The sequence below is a fragment of the Pagrus major genome, chromosome 7, assembly GCF_040436345.1.
Source record: "Pagrus major chromosome 7, Pma_NU_1.0".
In the NCBI taxonomy this organism is placed as follows: Eukaryota; Metazoa; Chordata; class Actinopteri; order Spariformes; family Sparidae; genus Pagrus; species Pagrus major.
The window spans coordinates 18119367-18133825 of NC_133221.1; the positions used below are offsets into that span (position 1 = coordinate 18119367).

The 14459-nt window shown below is 42.0% G+C and overlaps 1 protein-coding gene across 1 annotated transcript in view; it reads right to left on the reverse strand.

Annotated features, from left to right (window-relative positions):
* Positions 1-14459, reverse strand: part of dip2ba (disco-interacting protein 2 homolog Ba) — a 48859-nt gene that overhangs the window by 4248 nt on the left and 30152 nt on the right. Inside the window, exons 9-37 of the mRNA XM_073470077.1 lie at positions 14287-14378; positions 14092-14202; positions 13735-13858; positions 13331-13440; positions 12304-12406; positions 11875-11939; positions 11676-11769; positions 10862-10981; positions 10629-10743; positions 9964-10103; positions 9702-9838; positions 9179-9259; positions 8950-9077; positions 8544-8658; positions 8116-8317; positions 7908-8020; positions 5420-5500; positions 5132-5255; positions 4875-4996; positions 3831-3942; positions 3312-3421; positions 2441-2571; positions 2172-2340; positions 1746-1916; positions 1490-1551; positions 1340-1397; positions 1170-1244; positions 774-948; positions 323-446 (exon numbers count right to left, since the gene is read on the reverse strand). Of these exons, the coding sequence (XP_073326178.1) occupies positions 323-446; positions 774-948; positions 1170-1244; positions 1340-1397; positions 1490-1551; positions 1746-1916; positions 2172-2340; positions 2441-2571; positions 3312-3421; positions 3831-3942; positions 4875-4996; positions 5132-5255; positions 5420-5500; positions 7908-8020; positions 8116-8317; positions 8544-8658; positions 8950-9077; positions 9179-9259; positions 9702-9838; positions 9964-10103; positions 10629-10743; positions 10862-10981; positions 11676-11769; positions 11875-11939; positions 12304-12406; positions 13331-13440; positions 13735-13858; positions 14092-14202; positions 14287-14378 (3364 nt within the window). The remainder of the gene's footprint in view (positions 1-322; positions 447-773; positions 949-1169; positions 1245-1339; positions 1398-1489; positions 1552-1745; positions 1917-2171; positions 2341-2440; positions 2572-3311; positions 3422-3830; positions 3943-4874; positions 4997-5131; positions 5256-5419; positions 5501-7907; positions 8021-8115; positions 8318-8543; positions 8659-8949; positions 9078-9178; positions 9260-9701; positions 9839-9963; positions 10104-10628; positions 10744-10861; positions 10982-11675; positions 11770-11874; positions 11940-12303; positions 12407-13330; positions 13441-13734; positions 13859-14091; positions 14203-14286; positions 14379-14459) is intronic.

A 14459-nucleotide genomic window follows, 5' to 3' on the forward strand; every position in this document is an offset into this window, starting at 1 on the left:
TCCAACAAATTAATTCTGGTTAGTTAAATGGCTGTTCAAGACTCTTGGAACCAGTTTTTTCCACCAATTTTGAGGAGAACCATTGTGATCTAAAAATGTATGCCCTCAATGTTCTGTTGATTTTGACTCGTGGTATCAAATATCAAATATCGAAGTTCAAAGAATCCTGTATGGTGAGGACACTAGTACTAACAGGAACAGAACCAGCTCCATGTTGGTGGAAAAGCGCTGTCTGTGAACTCCCAGCTTTCATCAGTGAGTGTGTAAATAAAAAAAACATAGTATATCATGAAAATAATGTGCACTAATTGAAGAAGCTCACCTTTCTGCGATGCTGCGGTGTGCTCGCGACACAGACGTCTCGATGTCGATGGGGTGGTAGCGTAACCCCCTCAACTCCAAAGTTTCATCGAGGGAGCCAACCACAAACAAGGCGTCGTGACGATCTGGCAGAAATAAACAAAATTATTATATTGTTTATAGCTGCAGACTTTAGACCTCAAACATACTTTTACTGGAATACTTTTGTCTAGTAAAGTACTTAATTATAATTGTAATTTGTCACACATTTAACAAAAAATGCTTATATTCTGATTAACTGTGCTGCCCTAATGTCACAATATAAAATTATACATATCATGACAGCATATGTCATCACTATCGCCCTCCCTAAGACAAAGAGCCACAACAATTCTCCCAGTCATAATTTGCAATGTCACAAAAAGGACAGAAAGGCAAAGTATGAGGTCAACTTTATTCAAACGTCCTCTCACCTCCGCTTGCGTCCAGTAACTCAGTCCTCTTGATGAAGCCCAGGTAGCCCGTCCTGGCCCACAGAGTGTGGGGTTCCCCAAAGCTGAGTCTGGTGTTAAAATGATCCGCCTGCAGGCTCTCCTCCCCGTAGATGGTGTAATAGCCGCTGGCACTGTGAGCGCTGCTTACCCAGATCTGAAAAAAGACAAAACAAACAGGTGAAAGAGGCCTTGAGTATTTTTTTTCTTGCATTTGTGGGACTTCTAAAGTCTCAGCTAACAAGTTTTTGTTTTGTCTTTTTGCTCTTTGTGTTGGATAGCTGTCTTCACTTCCCTCTGTGAATGTAAAACCACTTAATGTGCTGCAGAATCAAATGTTTGAATATCAGCATCCCATCATCCTTTCTGCCTCCTCACCTCCCCAAGATGTGAATCTCCCAGCGGGCCTCTGGTCTCTGGGTTAACGATAATGACCCTCACTCCTGGAAGGATCTTAAGAGGAGAACATACAAAGAGAGTTAAAACAACCACTTCTATTACCTCTCTGGTTCTGTGGGCAGTCTTTTCAGTCAATAATCAATACTTACAGTGCCTGACTCCATGAGTGGAAGACTCTGTGGCGCTCCTCGTTCCACCAGCCTCACCCTAGAGGAAATGGACAAAAGCCTGTCTGTAAATCATTCTGTTCGATCTGACCAGATCATCTGACAGAAGTAGATGTCTTTGTTCAGCCTTACCTGTCGTGGCGCAGAGACTTCATGTCAACATAGACAGTGGAGGGGTCTGGTCCAGCAGTGCCCTGAGAACACAGAGAGGGAAAATAAACACCCTGAAATGTGAGAACTTCAATTGGACCTGAAGCTTTGAGGCCTTTTCAGAAGGTCAATAGGTTATTATAATCCAGTAAAACATGTATCCAAGACACAAGAATACAAATAATCGGGGAAAGTAAAAATAAGCACAGTTAACTGATTCGCAGTGTGTGAGACTCACCTGCAGGCAGATGGCCAGGTTGACCCTGGAGCCGAAGGCGGTGCTGACGGCGCGCGGCGACAGGCCGAGATCTTTGAAGAGCTTGGAGAAGGACTGCGTGAGAGCAAGGCGAGGACGCTCCTCTGCGATCACCACACAGCTCCGCACACACGACAGATTCAGACCCCGCGCCTGGAGACACGCACGGCTAAAGGTTATTCACACTTTTAACAGTGAAGTGCAGTCTGAGCTCGACACAGACATGAACTCAGCGTTAGTGGACTTTTTTATCCAAAGTGCTTTTATATGCCAGCAGAAGAGGCAGAGATACTGAGCTGGACTGAACCACGAGAAGCAGATTTATGACTTTAAAACTCCTGTGTTGATTTGATATTATTATAGCAATAGCAGTCATTTATTTTGGGTGTTTTTGAGTGTGATTCTGACCTTCAGCATCTCTGTCTGGGTGCCCAGGCCTTTGGTGCAGAGCTCCATCACAGAGTAGGAGCAGAAGGTGTCTCTGATCTTATACTGACTGAGCGTGCTCAGCCACAGAGGCAGTGAGCTCTCCAGCTCCAGGGGAGGGATAAGGATGGACTGGTGACCTGAGTAAACACTGGGCCAAGAAACACACACTCATTACAATGTCACATTTACAGGAACAGCATGTTGAATGAAATGTGACTCTCAGTCTGTGTGTGTGGGCAGTATGTTACCTGGAGAGGCACCACAGGACGAAGCCCAGGCCACAGTACGGGTCCAGGCAGATGGCTATTTGGCGTGAGGAGTAGAGCTCACACTGCAGCTTAATGGAGCGGCACAGAGTACTGACTGCAGCATGAGACATCTGATAGGAAACAGACATAAACACCATCATCAAACCATAACAGTAAAAGAGTTAAATCACTTTGTGCTGCAAATAAGACACTGACAAATAGTATTTATGTGCAGATGTCGGCTTTATCAGGCACACATTATCCCTGGATAATTACAGTGATGATCATGTTTGTGTATCAATTCTCCTTTACATTTCTAATAACATTTACATTTTTTGCCACCTTCTACTCAATGTACATTCACTTATTGTGTTCAATAAGTAGTTGTTGATTATAGTGTTCAATTACTGTGTTAAAAATGTTTCAAATGACTTCTCCTTATCCCTCATTAAAATGTAAAAATCTATGAAAATGCAAATGTTTTAAAAGCTTAATTGCCAGACTCAAGATGTCTCCTACTTTACTGAAAACTACTAAAATTCCACATCACACTTCTTTAAGTTGCATATCGGACCATGATTGGCTTTCAAAGTAGAATCATGCTCAATCATACTCGTCTTAAACTAAAATTACAGGTGAGCACGGAGTATATTTCACTTGTCAACAGACTGATGTGAGTGCAGCCTACAAATGTCTCACATGCGTCATTCTACACAGTTAAAGTCAGAGATTCAATTGAAATGACAGTAAGCTAAACACATTTTTGAGCGGATTTTATGTCCCTCTGGTTAAAATGATTTACATTTTTAATGAAACAAACTGACTGCTTCATGTTGCAGTACAATATGCAGGAGTTGAGAGAGTAACTTACCTTGACTCCAGTCAACATGCCTGTGGTGGACACACTGAAGTCCAGGTAGGCCAGCATCTCAGCTGTAGGGGGCTTATAAATGTGCGGAGGTCGCTTTCTGGGGAGATCATCTGGAGGAAGAGGGGAGAGAATTTGGGTTATTTTCACACCCTTTCACTGTCTCACTGTTTGTGCTATTGTTTGCTATTGGAAATGAGCTGCAACCTGATAATTGTTCAGCATTTTTGTTGAGTGGGAGGATGGGATCCCAGAAGTAAAAGTGCTGTTTCAGTGCACATTTAAGAAGTTATTTTCAATTTATCACACCTACATTATTTGCAGCACCACTCTGCACTAGTGTAAGGATGTTTGAATGTTTGCAGAACATATTTTTCGGACTACAGAGCAGCTTTTCAGCAAAGAGCAAATAGGACACCTTGTGGACAGAAGAGGAACACATTCTTTGGCCTCAAGTTTTTGTGCGCCCTCAGAAAGTACACAGCGCCATACGACAGTGATAACACCTTGAAGCAGCTTTACCTGTATCGATGATGGTGGGCCATGTCTTGATGTTGACGCTGGCAGCAGCCTCCCTGGACCTGAGGATCCTCATGAGAGGCTGAGTGGTGAGGATGCAGGCTGCTTTGCTCACCTGTAATGTGCAGCACACATATGGACAAGTTCACTCAAGGTCACAAACAACCATGCTTTGACAGTGACACCAGGTAAAAATCCTCCGTCTTAGGCGTTACTCAAATAAAAAGGCATTTCTTTATTGTGATACTTTATTGATCCCTGAAGTTCTATAATTCAATTTGATTTGCTTCCCTCGAGGGAAATCCATTATAGGGGTCAGGAGCAGAAATACTTCACTGAGTCTGGGTGGGATTCAGTTACTTGCTTTAGGGCACCTCATTAATTATAAGAGATCGATCAAGTGGTGAATAAAAGGTAAAGTAAGGCTCGAATTCCTTCTGATGTATGTGACATTTTGGTGCTTGAGAGTGCAATATCTAATATTGCTAAATGACAGCTATGTTATAATATTTGGTGATTAACGTTTTTTTGGTAGGCCTGTCACAATAATCACGTCATCAACTTACTGTACACATCTTATCTTACTGATTACTTGTCTTGTGTTTACATGTGTTTGTTTACATGAGAACAGTTTACATGATGCCATAATAACTAGCAGGGCTTTCCCATACCATAACGACGCTTGTGTGCAGCACCTATACATTTTTTCACATTCTATTTATTGTTTTGGTTGTGTGGTTTTTATTTATTTTCATCTTTTTCTTCACATTTCAATTTCAAATGTCTAAATTTTCTGAACCAGTTTCCTCAGTGATTCAGTGAAAAATAAAATATGTAATGAAGCAAAATTAGTCTTTAGAAACTCATTTTTTAAAATGCATTGCTAGGAGTCAGTGTTTACATTTAGTTTTAGGTGTGCTGACCCTTTAAAGAGCTGTCTAAGATGAATTAAATACAAAGATGGTCTGTACACTACTTGTTCTACTTGAATAATTGTGTACATTAATTACTCTAATATGCTATGGTAAAGCTTGAGTGTGCACTCACATCGATGATCATGCGGACCGTGGGGAGAGTAGCAGCCAGGTTCTGCGGGTGGGGTGGCCTCACTGTCACAGGGATGACCCCCGCATACAGGCAGCCATAGAAGGCAGCTATCAGGTCGATACCTGCAGAAATAAGAGACAAAATACAGGCAGAATTAACAACAAACATTTTTACTGGAAAAGGAAAAAATAGTTAAGATCATCTTCAATGATTAGGGATGTGTGTGTGTGTGTGTGTGTGTGTGTGTGTGTGTTTACCTGGGGGGTAAAGCAGCACCACATTGTCTCCTGTGTTGAGGCCTCCTCTCTCCATCAGAGTAGCTGTGATTTTCTCCGCTCTCTTGTGCAGCTGAGCACAAGTGGCTGTGCACACTGCCACCCCCTACAGCGAAAAGAGAGCAAGTACAGCTGAAACTCATACCCAACAAAATGGATCACCAGTAGCACCAAACCACAAGAGAAGAAAGACAACTATGTTATCATGTCTGAATGTTTCTCTGATACTTAATTTTGAGAGATTTCTCAGATTTATTGTGTGTGATCTACCTTGGCATTGAGCAGCACATATAGGACATGGTCTGGGTCTGTTTGAGCTCTAAATTGCAGAGCTTCCGACAAGAACTGGTGCTGTTGAAGAGAGTATGTCATCACAAACATTAATGGTGGACTGACTCGATGCATGTATTACACATTTTTTAAAAATACACAAAGCTGCATCTGTGGCAAATCATAATCCATTTAAAAATGATCAACAGATAGAAAGACACTTGATATACCATCCAACCAACAGTCAAAAATAAAAGGTTCTCTCAGTGACAACAGATATATTTGTTCCTTTCAAACAGACTTTGTGTGGAATAAAGACCAGAAAACATTTTAAAGACATTCTGCGATGCTGTTGACCTCTCACACAGAGACACACAAGCACACGACAGGAGAGTAGGAGTGTCCAGAGAATATTTTTTCTGCCAAGCGCAGGGTCATGCTGGGACCATCTGCACCTGGTAGGAGGCAAATTGGAGCCACTGTCAAATACTAACAAGCTATGGACCATTCAAAAAAAGGGTCATGACGATTTTGTGAAGATTTGACAACCTATCAGTGCCTCAGGATTGTGTTTCTTAAACAAGGGGACAATCCACAGGTTTTTTTCTTCTTCTTTTTTCAATTAAATACATGAGAAATATTCAATGAATTATTCGCCTCTTTAGTGTCAATAATCTGAGGAACTGACCAGTGCACAGGACTGAAAAAGACGAGATGGGAAAAGCAAAGATATTCTTTTAAGGCAGAAGCCAAGTGAACATTAGGCAACACATAAAGTAACAACTAAATTAACTTAACACCATGAAGCTCTCTGGAAAAACAAACAGAATACACAACAGTGTCACATTGCCAGCCGTATTAAAATCACTGGCCGGAGTCATTGTGCCACTCTCTCTCTCTCTCTCTCAGTCAGACAACAGGTCGTGCTCTGGTCAGAAGAAAGGAATCAGGAGGAGTCACATCATGCAGACCGGCTGATCTGACCACTCATCAAGCCATGCTACACCGGGGAGCATCACAGTGAACAGAGCGAGCAGAGGTGCACACCAAAATGATCCTAATTATTACTGAGGTTATTAGAAGGTATGAGCATAATCCTTTACAGTGTGTGATTACACCGTCTGTAATGGTCACATATGCTGGGCGACCGCTTTATAATAAAGTGCTCAAAATCTGCATTACCTCCTTAAACAACGATAGATGAGAAACTTGAACATACTGAGACAAGATGACTTCATTTAAAGGATAAGTTCACCCAAAAATGAAAACTCATTCGTTATCTACTCAGCCTCATGTCGATGGAAAGTCGGGTGAAGTTTCGTAGTCCACAAAACATTTCTGGAGCTTCGCAGCAAAACAGTGTTGCAGCATTCTCCCAAACAACTGAAGTAGATGGGGACAACATAAAATGGTTCCACACAGCGCAATCAAAAAGATCCAAGATCCCAGACTGATTTGAAAAGATGTTATTTACACCCTAGGCGAGCGGGCAAGCTTGTGCACCCACTTCAGATGCGGTGCATGCGAACACTATTACTCTTACAGTGAAGATTTTGGCTTAGAAAGTGTGTGAATAACGTCTTTTTAAATCAACAAGGGATCTCTGGACCTGGATTATGTCAGATGGAGCCATGTTTGTCCAGTTGTTTTTTTAAGTTTTAAAACTAATAACACTTTATTGTGACACTCTAGAATTGTTTTGTGGACAACAAAACTTCACTAACCTTCCATCGACATGGGGGTGAGTAGATAATGACCAAGTTTTCATTTTTGGGTGAACTTTAATGTAGAGCTATTTGGTTTGGCAAAGCTAGTAGGCTGCTGGCCAACTCCCATTTTAAAAGGTGATGGCGGAGAGAGTCTGTTAAGGGACTATGTTAACTTCAGTTTTAATGAATCACTGCATTAAGTGTGTGGACCCCTGCTGGCCAAGGAGCCAGCCTGGACAGTCATCTCTGTGCGTCCGGCCAAAGCTGTTGCTGGTGGTCATCAGGGTGTCACGGCTGCAAAAGCACATCTGACTGACGGAAGCAGCAGAAGCAAAGACAGGGTGGGGGCCCGGCTAAAGCCTTACCATCATGGTGGGCCACATACAGAGCTAAAGCCCAACCCCAAGCACAGTAAAGGCAGAACAACAACAAGAGATTTAAGATGAGACATCAGTATCCATTTTCCACGGTCATCTGCAACTTGGTACACACAATCAGAGCAGTAAAGATGAAAAAAAATATTTTCATAGTCAGCCATTTCTGTATCATTCTTAATTAGGTCGTCGTCTAAAGAAGTTTAAGTACTTTAAATGCTGTAAAGAAAATTTAAAGTTACACTGTGGACATTAATGGGTTAGCATGAATTTTGTCTCACTGTCCAGTCAACAGCAACAACAGTTCACAGTAATATAAATTCATTATTAAGCGGTCTGTTAATAAGTTTCTGATAATTATTCTAGGTTCATTGTGTGGTTCAAGGTCTGAGTGGCAAACAGTACCTTTCGGATCAGATCCTGGTCCTCCACCACACCCAGCTCTCTGCCTATAGCCTGAGCGATCCGTTTCCCTGCCACCAAGTTGCCGACCAGCATCGAAGCAGGACCAACATCCACTGAGCAGATCACGGAAAAATCAGAGTCATGTAAAATAGCATAAAATTCCTGAAAATTCCTTAAGCACCAATAGACCTGGTCTGAGATATCCTACCTGGCTGTTTCTGCCGAGGCTTGGGCAGGTTGGTGACACAGGTGTGCGGGCACATGAGGATATTACAGGGGTGCAAGTTTCCCTCCAAAAAGTTCTGCTTGGTTTCACAGATGTGGATCCCTCCAAGGGGCGTCTTTGGAAGGGTGTTGGCAGGGACGAGTGCGAGGCAGTACAGGCCGACCTGGTGGATACTGTCAATGGCCTGGGGAGAAAATAGGCATCATGTTGATATAGATTAATAAAAAATGAACACAATATGTTGTATATTATGAGGATGTTAAGTGTTGTTGAGTCATTGAAACAGACCTAATGACATAACAAGAAGAATCTGTGACCTAACAAGAATTAGCCCACCTAAATACCATCATAAAAAAGAAAAATACTGACTGAATATTCATACTAGATGACAATATATATATGTGATTTACCTGCAGTACTCGACTCATCCACTGGAAGCTGTCCTCCTCACTGGCGTCAGGCCTCTGCTCTGCCACAATCACTATCCTCTCATCATAAAACACTGTCACTGAGAACACAGCGATCCTAAATGAATGAAAACAGAAATGAGCACTCACACACTCCAAACCAACACACAAGGAGAGGCTACAGAATATTAAAGGGATTGTTCAGTTTTGAGGCATATACAAGAGTTAGTTTTCTTCTTTCCAATAAAATATCACAAAATCATAATGGCTCATATGGACACATGCATTGCTCAAATGGTCTTCTTTGGTGGTGCACTTCGATCGACTGTGTCGTGTGTGAAGTGCTATATAAATAAAGTTGAGTTGAGTTGCCATCCGTGCACCCTGTTAGAAGACATCAGTGTCTCACCTCCCCCTGTAAACTGTTTTGACAGGCTCCACTGCCAGCGCGGTGGCCACCAGGTCGTCGGCGTTGTGGCGGCGCCCGCTCACCATCAGCAGCCCCTCGATCTTCCCCACAACAAACACCAGACTGCCCTGTGGAGGAGACAGGTTCACTCAGCATGGGAAACAGAACGCTCACCAGCTGTATTTATTCAGTCAATCTTCAGGAAGCTAACAGTTTTTTTGTGGCTTACCGGTCCCACAAATCCAAGCAGACCAGTTCGAGAGAAAGGAATTTCACCTATGGGTGCTCCTGCTTGGTTGACGGGGATCACCTACAGATAAGCAGAGAAATCAAAGATGAAACTCAAATATACACAGTGCAGTAAATCTCACACAAGTATCAGTAAGTGCTAAAATAATTGTGATACTGCAGTTTAATGTTTAGCTTAAGGGAGGTTTATTGCCTGAAAATATTTAAATTAAAAATGTATTGGGGGCGAAAACACACTGAGAGACTAACTGGGAAACAGGTTCTTATGAGGCCCATGAGTGTGGCTCCATCTAGTGGATCATTTTAATCTATGCTTTTCTCTCATTCATCCATTTTCTAAACTAGCTAATCCTGGCAGGGTCAAGGAGGTCATGGGCCGATATCAGCACACATTCGACATGAGGCGGGGGGACATGCTGGTCAGGACTGCAGGTTCTGTTTAACTTTGAGTTATGATTTGCATGCAGCTGAGTCTTAAACATGGGTTTTAAACTTTGACGGACCTCAAATGTGTTCTTGGTGACACCTGGCAGGCCGTAGTACATGGTGCCTCCAGCCCGAGAGTTGATCACAATCTCCCCTATTTCATCTGTCTTGCACAGCTGAGGAGACCCGTCAGGTTTGACAATGCACATTAGAGCTGAAACACACAAAAAGGACACGATACGTTTATATAAATGAATTTTGATAAAGATAAGATGTCAAGAAAATGTGGCAGCTGCTGTACTTCTGCAGTGGAAATTAAAGTCAATTGCACTGGCTAACCTCCAGGCATGATGTGGCCCACATCCTGAACAGTTAGAGCAGAGTTTTTGTCCTCTGTGTTCACCCTGATCACCCCGTGGCTCAGCCCACCCATAGACAGAATGGCCCTGGCTGGAAGTGGAGCTCCTCGCGCACCAGGCCTGCAGAGAAGGCAGAAAGAGAAGTGAACGGGTCAGACAGGTAGGCAGCAGAGAGGTAACACATTGTTGAGGTCTGTGGATGCACAAAACAAGTCTCAGTTTTTAAGGTGTGGTGCTTTCAATGTTTTTATCATGAAGAAGACTGCAAAAATTCTCACGGTTTGGCTTAGTTTTATTTTCATATTGCTTTACTGAGGTACTGAAAATACTTCAGCCTAAACATTGTTTATAACCAGAATCAAGAGAAGTACGTAATTAGAAAGAGATGTGAAATTATAAGTGACCAGGTCATGTCAAAACCAGAAGTCTCTTTATTGGTCTCTGTTCCTCTTATTTCCTTCTTATTTCCTCCTTCCTACAAGTCAGGTACATGGTCAAGTTGTGTACATGTCATTAAAAAAACACAACAAACAACCCTTATTTTCAGAGGCACTACATTTGAATGACTTAATAGTGAGTTTGAAGTGCGCTGATTATGAGCTCTCCAGTCTCTTCACTGAGCACGTGAGTACATGGATATGGTACCTGCGTATGGCCACAGTCAGGGCCTCAGGAGAGGTGGCACATGGACAGATCACCTCAGGCTTCAGACCATGAGACTGGAACACATTCAGGAAGGCATCACATGACGACACAGACCCTGATAACAAACATGGACAAAAACGTCACCAAAACAGGGTTGAAAAAGTCAAAAACATGCCTGTACACGGTCGTTCTTTTTACAAAGAGGGCATGTTAGTGCAAGAGAAGTGACTCACATGGGTTTGCTCCATCAGCCACAATGAGCATACGTATGGAGGACAGGTTGGTGTCTCTCTGGTCCTTGTGGGCCATCATGGCCCAGTGGAGGTCACGGCACTTTACCAAGGCAACGCGTGCTATCAGAGGATAAGGAAAATATGTTATATATGGTGTATTAACAGTTTGTTTTTTATATGCATTTTGTTTTTGCTATACAGTTTCACCTTGATTTTTGTTATTCAGCTTTGTGGTTCTGTATGTATCATCATTTGTCTACATTTATCATTTAAAATAAAATCCTTTAATAATACATGTTTTTGCCATTGATGCTTTATAAAGATGGACGACGTGACAGCTCCCCAAAAATGAAGCCAAAATATCTTCATTGCCCCCTGGTGGCTTGCTGCAGTCATGAGCCCGAAGATTTTTCCCAAAGATGGTTTCTGTCATCTTAATATTTCTGATAAATGTCCTTGATCCTATAAAATAATAATAATATATTATAGAAAGGGGGTTGGATGTAATGATTGACAGCTGAGCCCTGCTTGCAATTGAGTGGGGTGGTTGTATGGGCAGGACCTCGATATAGCAGCTCAAATGCCCAATCACTAATATCACTCTGCCTCCAAATGACGTCACTAGCACAAGATGGCAACCCTCATCTCTGGGATATTTTGGCTTCAGTTTTGTACAGTAGGAGGAAGTGGAGACACATTGTTCATCTTCGTAAAGAGTCTATGGTTTCTACCTGTTTAAATATATTCGTCAACAATAAAATAATAAAACTATACAAATATAGCATGTAAAAGTAAGATTGGACATTGGCTGAACCTTTGTGAATGTGGACCCTCTGCACCCAGGACATGGGACATGCTTTCATGACAGCATATGGCACTGTGATGGTGTGGATTCTGTTCATGACACTCTGGAAAAAATACACATAAGGTCAATGTCACATTGTGCTACATACCAAAGTTAAAAAGATCAATTAGTCTGGATATACAGTACAAATTGTTGCATTCAATCTCACCGTTAAGACGCCATGCCACATGCCCATATCCTTCTTGCAGTCCAACACATTGACCAGTGTCTCCCCTAAGACAGAAAACACAAAAACACATAAGCAAAGAGGGATGCTAACTATATAAAAGATGCATATTTGAGTAACACCCCAAATGTCATTTTGTGGTCCAATAGAGTGCATATTCTCTCTAAGGATGATCCTCAGTTAATCTTCTTTGAGGTGCCTCTCTTTGAGCAGTAGAGAGGGAAAATAATTATGAAGCAAGCAGCCAGTGAAAACTGCTGCTGACAAGCTCAAGAGCTGAGCACAGGTTCAACTTGTAAAGATAACTTTTAATGCCTAGTTTATAAAGCTAAAGAACAGACTAAGAGAGACGGCATTAGAGAGAAGGAGAAGCAGGAGAGTTATAAGTTACATAAGGTGCTGAGCTCTGACCTTCACAGTAGCCACAGGCCTGCGACAGGGCCTGGCAGTGGGTCAGCATGGAGATCTTGGACACAGCAACTCCCATCACTGTCCCCTCCTTACTGGCTTTGTACTTTGGTGGAAGAGACAAACAAATAGAGACATCGACAAAGTTAAATGAGAGCACGAGCTACCTGAAAACAAACCAATAATTATGATAATAATAATAATAATATGAATATAATTAATACATTTCACATATGAAGGACATGTATAGCACTTGTCTGAGGGTAATTGAAGAGTAGTTTCTCTACAAACACTAACACGTGTAGGTATTAGGTTATACGTTTTCAAAAGTCGTTAAAAGTGGTAACAGACGGACACAGCATATGTTTCCACATTTCCATTAAGCTATGATCAACACCACTTTGGAAACAAGAAAGCAGAAGGATGGTCACTGAAGAGGTAAGTGAAATTGTCACAATTTTAGTCATAAAAAGGTTTCAGTATTGCTTCGTGCACTTAAGTAACTAAAGCAGGGGTTAGCGTCAGGGTGGAGGGAGGAGTAGAAGAAAATATGAGGAGGAAAATTTCGAGTGTATTCATTCATTTAGTGTATAATGGAGACATGAAAGCAGTACGGGCTGTACCATAAATCAAAATTTCAATTTCCCAGGAGATTTTGTACAGGGTGGCAGACAGAATTGCATAGTGAAAGCGAGGTTTATAGCAAACCAATCTTAATGCGTATAGTGTCATTATTCTATAGCCATTACACTGTGCAGTTAACATTTACTTCATAATAAGTTAAAGCAAAAAACTTGTCTATTGCCAGTTTTAAAAAATAACTTTTAATTCACTATTGCACGATGTTTCACAGTTCTGGGGCATTGACGGCAAAGGCTCAGTCACACTGTGCCTCAAGAATCTGGGAAAGTCAGATGAGCTCTCCTTGAGGATTTCATAAGATGAATAAACAGAAGTGCAACATAAACAAGAACTGAAGCTTTATGTGATCTATTTAAGATTAGTAAAATCAATCAAATTATTTATTCACCTCTATGTAGGCGGTGTCTGTGTTGGCGGTGGGGATGTGAGGCTGCCAGTCTTTGGATGGTTTGGTCAGGTACTTGGTGTCCGTCACTACCCATTTCATCCTTGGCCACCCTGGTAAACATTATCACAAAACCACAAAGAAACATATAGAAATATTTTAGCTGACAAAAAGCAAAAACAAAGTGCACACTAATTTGGAGCTGCACTAAATTGACAATGTTCACCTTGCAACCTCCAGGTTTCAAGATCGAAGGTGAACAGCCAATACTTTACAAGCAGAGTGACCACAGAGGTTAAATTGGCCAGTGAACATCACACTGTGTATTTCCTTTAATGAGTCGATCTAATGGCTCCCAAAGAGACTGAGGCAAAGATGCAGGCTTTGCAGCATTTGGGCTGACTGACCTTTGAACTGGATGATCTCTCCGTTTGGCGTCTTGGGCAGCCCTTTGAGACACACCTCACTGGTCAGTGCCAGACTAACGCCACAGCTGCCCAATAGGAAGCCGATCTGCTGGCTGCCTGCGTCCTATGAAGAGAGACAAGGGTCAAGAGACTTCTGACACACAAGGAGAGGCCGGTATACAAAACTGTTACAATTAAAAACCACACATACGCTCCAGCTGTCAATATGTTGATCAAAATAAATCCATATTTTTCATAGGACCATATGAGCAATTAGGCATCATATAGACAGTATACACAGTGCTGATTAGAGGCACATACATGGCATTAATACAAAATACATAGAAGCAGCATTACCTGTCGTGACAGCGGTACCTCAATGGGCACAGGGATGACCTCAGCTAAAAGGCAGCCATAAAAAGCCACCCAGAACATGCCTGGGTCACTGTTTGGATACACCAGCGCCACCTTAGAAACAGAAAAACTAATTTTCCGTAATGTGTTCCTTTATGCTTTCCATACTGTGTGAGGACTGACTGAGAAGACTCTTACCCGATCTCCAGGCTGTAGGACAGGTTCTGTCTTGGTGCCCAGTTTATTCAGCAGTGTATAGGCCAGTTTCAGACTGCGACTCCACAGTTTACCTGTAAAGAAGAAAAGTGAACAATGATTTTAAAATGTCCTGTTTGCTGTCCATGTATTGATGTTGTATAACTGATCCAGGA